This window comes from Lipotes vexillifer, unplaced genomic scaffold, assembly GCF_000442215.2.
Source record: "Lipotes vexillifer unplaced genomic scaffold, Lipotes_vexillifer_v1.1 scaffold241, whole genome shotgun sequence".
Taxonomy (NCBI): Eukaryota; Metazoa; Chordata; class Mammalia; order Artiodactyla; family Lipotidae; genus Lipotes; species Lipotes vexillifer.
Window position 1 is genome coordinate 2,314,165 of NW_006784922.1, and position 8,866 is coordinate 2,323,030.

Below are 8,866 nucleotides of genomic sequence, written 5' to 3' on the forward strand. Positions count from 1 at the left end.
GGGCTCGTGCCCCGGTCTGGGAAGATCCCACATGCCGTGGAGCGGCTGGGCCCGTGAGCCATGGCCGCTGAGCCTGCCCATCCGGAGCCTGTGCTCTGCAACGGGAGAGGCCACAGCAGTGAGAGGCCCGCGTACCACAAAAAAAAAAAAATATATATATATATATATATATATATATATATAACTATTCCTTTCCCTATCTTCTAAAGATTATGTGCGTAAGAAAACACTTAAAGCTGTTTCCTTTATATTTTAACTCTCTATTTGCAGATGCCTTTAACTTAGCTGGAAATGCCTTGGCAAGTACAAGATTGCAAAGCAATTGCTCGACCTCAAATACAAGAATGAGGAAATCACACAGACTTGTGGGGCTTACTTCAACAAATGGAATGTCAGACAGAGGCCAAACATAGCTCTCCCCCTGGATTTATCTGTGACAAGCCGACAAATAAAACAAGGCGGTGTTTGTTGGCCTCAGTCTGACATACCCTCTATTGAAATAAGTATATTACATAGTCATTAAAAGTCAGTGTTTTAGGGGCTTCCCTGGTGGCTCAGTGGTTAAGAAACCACCTGCCAATGCAGGGGACACGGGTTCGAGCCCTGGTCCAGGAAGATCCCACATGCCGCGGAGCAAATAAGCCTGTGTGCCACAACAACTGAGCCTGCACCCTAGGGCCCACAAGCCACAACTACTGATGTCCGCACGCCTAGAGCCCGTGCTCCGCAACAAGAGAAGCCACCACAATGAGAAGCCCGCACACCGCAACGAACAGTGGCCCCCACTCACTGCAACTAGAGAAAGCCCGCACGCAGCAACAAAGACCCAATGCAGCCAAAAATAAATAAATTAAATAAATTTTTTTTAAAAGTCAGTGTATTAGAAATATTTAATATTTTGGAAACGCTCACTATACATACTATTAAGTGAAAGCCAGCAAAACTTCTCTATATATGGCAAAACCAATTTTGTTTAAAAAAAGAGGGGGGGGCCTCCCTGGTGGCGCAGTGGTTGAGAGTCCGCCTGCCGATGCAGGGGATACGGGTTCATGCCCCGGTCTGGGAGGATCCCACATGCCGCGGAGCGGCTGGGCCCGTGGGCCGTGGCCGCTGAGCCTGCGCGTCCGGCAACGGGAGAGGCCACGACAGTGAAAGGCCCACATACCGCAAAAAAAAAAAAAAAGAGGGGGAATAGAAAAAACTAAGGAAAACTAAGGAACCATAATAAAATGTTACTCAAGGTTATTTCTGGCATGAATGTAGGTGACTTTTATTTTCTTTATTTTTACTCTCTTATTTTCGTCTTATAATCTCAGTGGGGGAACAATAATGAATAGCAAAATCCAGAGACTAACTTTACTAATAAAACATTCTGCCAAAGACAAATTCTTCCTAATTAGGGTATGAAAGTGCTTAATTGCCTGTTATCTGCCTCAGTAAGAGAACTTTTACCTTGTTATTCACTCTATCATTTGAAGACGAAAAACAGGGCTAAACTTTTTTATTTTCTTAAGAAAATATTTTATCAAATAAGTACATGAATTACATTTATCCAAGTTTAGGTAAATCTGAGACAATGATGTATGAAATTGAATACTAAGCCAAAATATATTCACGAATTCCCTCTTTTAAAACCAGAGCTTCAATAACAAGACCCACTATCTTTCCGTTTCCAGAAAGTGAAAATATAATCAAGGTAAACTGATAATGGGATAGAATAGAGCAGGTCATGTCTCAGAACCATAGGAATAGTATGTTTGAACCCCTCGAATGCATGAAACACTTTCAAGACAAGTATTCCTATATTCTTAGAAAATGTATACATCATCCACAGCAGTTATAATTCAAGTATTAAAAGAACTTTCCTAAAACAAACATTTGTATTTTTAACAGTGCTCAAGACAGTTCATCATATTCACATAAACCTCCCTAAAGCTGTTTCAAACATTTAACACGCACACACATACATGTTCACACGTATAGGCACACAATGTTCTGTTTGCTGAGGCATCTGGTTAAATATTTTAAAGCTTTTATGCGATAATTTTCATTCATTACTTGATAATGTTTAAATTAAAACAGAAAAACCTTGAAACGTTTTTAACAGTACTTGCCTTTTTTGCAGATTCAGAAAAGAGAACTCCATTGTTTCCAACGATACCTACTGGGTATCCAAATATTCTAGCAAATCCTCAAAAGAAAATTGAAAAAAAGATGTATGTATTTCAGAGGGCTTTTAATTCACAACGAACAGACATATTTATACATTGTTTAATTTCAAATCAATGTTTAAAATGTAGAGATTTCGTCTACGGTACAAAATAGCTCATGGCATAATTTATTTCTAAGGTACTGGAGTCTGGGTTTTTTGCTTTCTTGAAAGGGGTATGTTACCTATAAAGTTATCCACTTGTCTGACCAACCAGTTTGGTTAGATGATTGGATTAGTGTCATGCGTTCATGCATGTAACATATATGAGTGCCTACTATGTACCAGACACGAAGGGTATTCTTATATAGAACAAATCAGAGACACAGATCCCTTTAAAGGTCAATGTTCAGAGCCATCGGCCAGTTTCAGGTGACTAGCTTGCCTTAAAACGCCTGAGGTAATGACAGGCCCTTGAAATAAAAAGGATAAACTCAGCAAAGACACACTTTTTTAAAAAGCAGGAATGCAGTCAAGCCTGGTGGTAACCGAGTTTAAGGTAAGAAATCCAGTTAAGCTTAGAAGAATAAATCACCACACTTTCATTTTCTCTGTGTTTGCATCTTTTTCTTTCTCCTTTCCACAAGTTTTGTTTTTGTCTATCACTTCCACTACCACTCCACACACACACACACACACACACACACACACACACACACAAGAAATAAGAGAGAAGAAAAAGGGGGAAGCAAACCCTGTTATTTTGTGAAGTAGACACTTTAGGTGATTCCAGGAGGCTATTTTGTAAATATGAAGGACGTGACTAGAGACATTCCCAAGTCCCAAGAGTGATTTTCAACAAACCTACTTGACTATAAATAGGTGTCAAATACTTGGAAGCCAAGTGCCAACAAACTGTGCTTGTGAGAGGGGTCACAGGAAGCTCAATGCCAAAGTTCCTGGACCAGGCTCTGTGTCCAAGCTCAAGCTTGGACAGGCTGCCACTAAGACCCGCGGCATGGGCCGCCCAACACAAAGCAGGTGCTCGAAGAATGAATGGGTAAGAGAGAATGTCAACCTACTGACAAGCCAGAACACCGAATTTTTTAACTTATTTTTGTTCTTTACTCTGGCTTTGTCTTGATTTATTTTTTTAAATCCTTATGTTTATTTAATATGTTAAAATGAAACACTGATTTGCTGGTCACCTTGATTTCTCTTGGTCTTTCAGACCTAAAATCCCAGCCAAAACCCTAGGCTACACACCCTAAATGGCACTGCCACTTACAGAGGCAATTCAAAAAGGGGCAAACCTCCCCAAAGTTCTAACAATCCACTCTGAGTCCTGACCCATCCCATAAAAAGAGCTGGGAATCCAGCACGTGTCTCAGCAGCACGGTGCTACCCCTGAAGGTGTTCTGCCCTGTGAGCTGTTTAAACTTTCCATCCACCCTTAGTCCTGCTGAGTACGGCGCATGCCCCACTACACTAGGGTCACCCATGGAGGGAGCACCTTCACTAACTTCCTATCGGCCACACAAGTAAGCAAAATGTCTACGAAACTCCTAGGCCTACCTATGGCAAGTGCGGGGGCAGGAGGAAAGCTGTAAGAACTGCCAGAGACACCTGATCCTTACAAAAATCTGTCCTCCCTCCTCACTCCCACTCATGGCCCCCGCATTCATCCCTCCCTCCTCCTTTCATGCCCCCTCCCCCTCATGCCCCCTTTCATCCTCTCTTACTACCTCCTCACCCTCTCATTCCCCCTTCGCCCTCTCATTCCTCTCTTCTCCCTCTCACTCCCCCGCCACCCAAACCTTATTTGAATTCCAGTACAGACAAGAAGAGATGGAGATCTACCATCTGGTAGATCTACCCATGGTATTTTAGGGGGCAAAGGTACCACAAGTATTTTAGCAAGTCCAGGGCAAATACATAAAAACAGATGACAAAGACAGCCCATCCATCTCTGAGAAAGAAGCAGAAACAGTTCTGACTTGTTTTAAACTGCTGCAAAATGAGGGTTACATCCTGAACTATTTGGGGACAAATCCTGTCTATATATCAAAGAAAAAGCTCTTAATCACTTAAACACCTAAATACAAACACATAAATTCCACTTCCAGTGTGAACCCTTCTCTTGCTCATAAATCAGACCAGGAGAAATTGCTGTGACTTATCCTTAAGCCTCAATGTATATTTGCAATTTGGATTTTTGCAGCTAGTTGTTTTTTCTACTCTGATATGCTGTCCTCAGATTAACTACTACATTTTGGAGCTTCTTTAAGACCAAGTAAAATGCCCAAATTTGTTTTGCCATTTGTCCAAAATAGATTACTATGGACCTGGTGTCTATGTTTCAAATATTTCTTCAAAGGCCTACAAACGTAACAGTTTAGGTGAATGAATTAACTTTTATAAACATTCTTATTTTGTTTTTTCAGACTTGGTATTCTGTCCTGTATTCTCAATCTAGTCTTTGTGTGGATCAACATAAGACCTACACAGAGGCGGTGAGAAGGTTTAACTCAGTCTACAGTCTTCTGGGAAACTAAAACATCACACAGAACTTCACAGTCGAATTGAAGACTAAAGAATAAAGAAGACAGTGCTGAAATTTTCAAAATAATTATAGTCATCCAGAGAAATTTTAAAAACTACAAATATTTTTGTTAATTTTACTATGATAAGAGCCTTTTTATACAGCTAATGCTACAAAGTCACAGAATAATGGTCTGGACCAGAGCATCTTGCCCTCATTATTTTAAATTCTGGCTCCACGAAGGCATTCAGCTACAAGTGATCTTTACAAAACAGCTCCTTTTGAGTACTGACTCACACGTTTATACCGCTCTAAATAACAAAGCTCATGCCAAGTGCATCAGGGCTGTGAGACAAGAGATCACTTATTTTCAAAGCAGCATAAAATGTTCACATTTTCAGCTCTTCATCTTTATACCTGTAACTAATGTGTCTCCATATAAGGCTTTAAATTCATTGAATCTGCTTCCATCCACGATTCTAGCAATGACCTAAGAGGAAAAATAACAATGTCCCTGAGCAATTATATTATAAAAGAATTTTTGCATTCAACTTATTTGTAAGGAAAACAAATTTGTAATGAAGTTGTCACTTTCACAAAATTTCACCCTACTCAGAGAATCTTCTCAACAGAATTTCACTTGATATGCAGGGTTAATGCCCTGAAGTCATCCTGGGCCCTGATTGTACACTTCACTATAAAAGCAACAGCTCCATGTTGTATACCAGAGAAGCACAGAGACTACATGGGCTTGTTGCTAGACTCACAGCTTCAGAGGCTGTCAAATGTACTGGCCGAGAGTCAGGGATTCAACCAGAAAGCAAGGTCCTACTACATGTCACAGGGAATCATACTCAATATTTTGTAATAACCTATAAGGGAAAAGAATCTGAAAAAGAATATATATATATATATATATATATATATATATATAAAACTGAATCACTGTGCTGTACACCTGAAGTTAACACAACATTGTAAATCAACTATACTTCAATTAAAAGATTTTATTAAGAAAAAAAAAGAAGAAGAAAGAAAGCAAGGTCCAGCCTTACAGTCAGAAGACTTAGGCTCCAACCTAGGGTATAACATATGATTTATTGATTTATGTGTCCTGGAGTAAGGCATTTAACCCCTCTGAGTCTCGGTTCTCACTTCTGCAAAGATGGAACAAAGTTGTGAAGACATGATGAACTAGTAACAAAGGAACCTAAGAAAATAATGCTGAGATTAAAAACCAGCTCTGACTCCCAGTTTCTCCCAGCTCTACCACTGGGAAACTAGAGTCACAGCCTGGTTACTTAAAATCCCTGAAGCCTCAGTTTCATCATCTGTTTAAAAAAAAAAGTAATAACAATAATAATAATACTTAAGAGCTAATAACATTGTCTGGTACTCATCAAAAGGTAGCTATTATTATTAAGCCTTCAAAAAAGGTTCATTGATTCTGAATCTGATACACACACACACACACACACATAATTAATCTACACAGAGTCAAAGTTACTAGTTTATCCTCCATATTCATCATTATACATCAGGACTATTTCAAAGTGTTCTAAACATGAAGCATATTCCAAATTTTTTCAGAAACTATTTTAGATGCTACACATCATTTTTTCTATCCAGTTTGAGCTTCCTTTTTCCTGTTTACCACATCAATCAAAGCCTTATTTTATAAGCTGCAAAGGCTGAAAAATGAGTGAATAGCTTACTTTGAATTATGTTTTAGTTACTTTCCTAAAAGGTCAAATAATATAATGGGGATATAACACTTGTCTAAGTGCTATGTGGCTGCAAAATTACACCTTCTGAAAAACAAACACATAGCGACGACCATTCTTCCACACAAAGATAAAGCCACTTAAAAGGTCAGAGCAACCTAGGGCCACTTAACCTGAAACCCCCTTCTATTTGCTTTACGATGAAGTCCACTCAGCCACATAAAATATACTAACTCTTCTTCACAAAGACTCAAACTTTAGGAAGCAGACATATCATATGGCACTACTCCTATTTCTAGGAGCAGAAATCAATGCTCAGAGAGGTTCAACTCCAGTACCACTGACTAGAGAAACAAGAACTAGAACCTGGGTTTTTCAATTAATATCTCAATGTTGTCCCACAGCTCCATATACTAGTAAGATCTCCATACAAGGCTTATTTGCAATTACAGAAAAATATAATAAATTAACATCACAATGATGAACATGAATCAGCAAAAGGTAGAAATCCAGGATACAATTTAAGAAGGCAGAAGTCTATCTTTATAAAAAGATATCCATTGGGCTTCCCTGGTGGCGCAGTGCTTGAGAGTCCGCCTGCCGATGCAGGAGACGCGGGGTCGTGCCCCGTTTCGGGAAGATCCCACATGCCGCGGAGCGGCTGGGCCCGTGAGCCATGGCCACTGAGCCTGCGCGTCCGGAGCCTGTGCTCCGCAAATGGGAGAGGCCACAACAGTGAGAGGCCCACGTACCGCAAAAAAAAAAAAAAAAAAAAAAAAAAAAAAAGATATCCATTAAAATGAAATTGAATTACCATGAAGGCATGGATTCACATCTGTTTTGCTCATTTCTGTACCCCTAGTGCCTGAAACAATACCTTCATGGAAAAAGCACTCAATAAATACTGTGGAATAAATGAAAAAAGTGATTATGCTTGAAAGAATGAATCCTTAGCCACCTAGAAAACTTGACTATTAGAACAACTCATTTTTCAGCCACATCAGTTTGTAAGTGCCATTTTTTTCTATGCCTGTAATTAATTAAAAAGTCAAACTGAAAACCTAATTCTAGGGGCTTCCCTGGTGGCGCAGTGGTTGGGAGTCCGCCTGCTGATGCAAGGGAAGCGGGTTCGTGCCCCGGTCCGGGAAGATCCCACATGCCGCGGAGCGGCTGAGCCCGTGAGCCCGTGAGCCATGGCCGCTGAGCCTGCGCGTCCGGAGCCTGTGCTCCGCCACGGGAGAGGCCACAACAGTGAGAGGCCCACGTACCGCAAAAAAAAAAAAACTAATTCTAAAACTTATAGTTAACTAAATTACCTTGCTAAAGTGAAGTACCAGTTGAAGCTCCATTAAAATCCAGCACTTAAGACCCTCTAACAATAATAGGGTATTGCCTAAATAAATATTTGTACATATCCATAAATGGGATATTACATTCATCAATTCATCCAAAAAAATATTTACTGAGTGCCTACCATGTCACCAGGTACTAATATAAGAATCAGAACTTAAACACAAAAAACATTTCATGAAGTTTTAAATAATGGGGAGATGTTTATAATTTAAAATGGAAAAAGTAGAATTAAATATATATATCAATATATGTATGTATATACTATCTGAACTACATAAAAATGTATACATACACACTAAGCCAAAACAAAATATTGGCTGCTTTCTCTGCATGGTGGTATTACAAGCAATTTTATGTTTTTCTGTATTTTTTGTATTTTTCACAGTTAGTACATAATAGTTTTATAGTCAAGGGGAAACATAACAAAATATTAAGGCACAGAATCTGATATTAGGACAATTTCCTAATTTAGAAAGTATCCACCAGATATGGATACTGAACAAAATAAAAGACTACATGCTCTATGCAAGCACTAAAAATTGTCAATCTAAACTACAGAAGACAATCTGTAACCATAGCAACATCTTCAACTGCAATCAAATGTCTAATCTTTGCTCATGTCATATTGATCTAAAAGGGTATGATTTTTCCTTTCAATAACTTACTGACATTTCATCCATTTCCCAAAATAAGAACCCAAAAAAGAAATAGCTGGAAATTATAAAGTTGTGCTACATCAATCCTAATGTCCACAGGAATATGGAGTACTAAATATGGACAAAGCAAGCTTAGTCATCGTGCAATGAAAACTTTCCAGTAATTAAGAGGTTCCCCCCGACCTCTCTTTTAGTAAGATATCTTTCCCTTATATGTCACTCCTTACTGAGACCCACAACAGTCCCTTAGTTTAGGGATGAACATATCTAAAACAGACTTCAGTTCTGAAAATGGATACACACAGCTTATAGTTCAAAGTTTAAACATGTCATAAACTATGATAGCATAGCTACGGCTCACAGTTCCACTTTACACACCTCTCGGACATCAAAGTTCCTCTTAAGGTTGGCACCAACTATTCCATACAATTCATCAGCAGGA

The 8,866-nt window shown here is 39.2% G+C and overlaps 1 protein-coding gene across 1 annotated transcript in view; it reads right to left on the reverse strand.

The window, feature by feature from the left end:
• Positions 1 to 8,866, reverse strand: part of MCCC2 (methylcrotonyl-CoA carboxylase subunit 2) — a 63,868-nt gene that overhangs the window by 10,799 nt on the left and 44,203 nt on the right. The window contains 3 exon segments of the mRNA XM_007472369.1: positions 2,111 to 2,191; positions 5,109 to 5,181; positions 8,803 to 8,865. Of these exon segments, the coding sequence (XP_007472431.1) occupies positions 2,111 to 2,191; positions 5,109 to 5,181; positions 8,803 to 8,865 (217 nt within the window).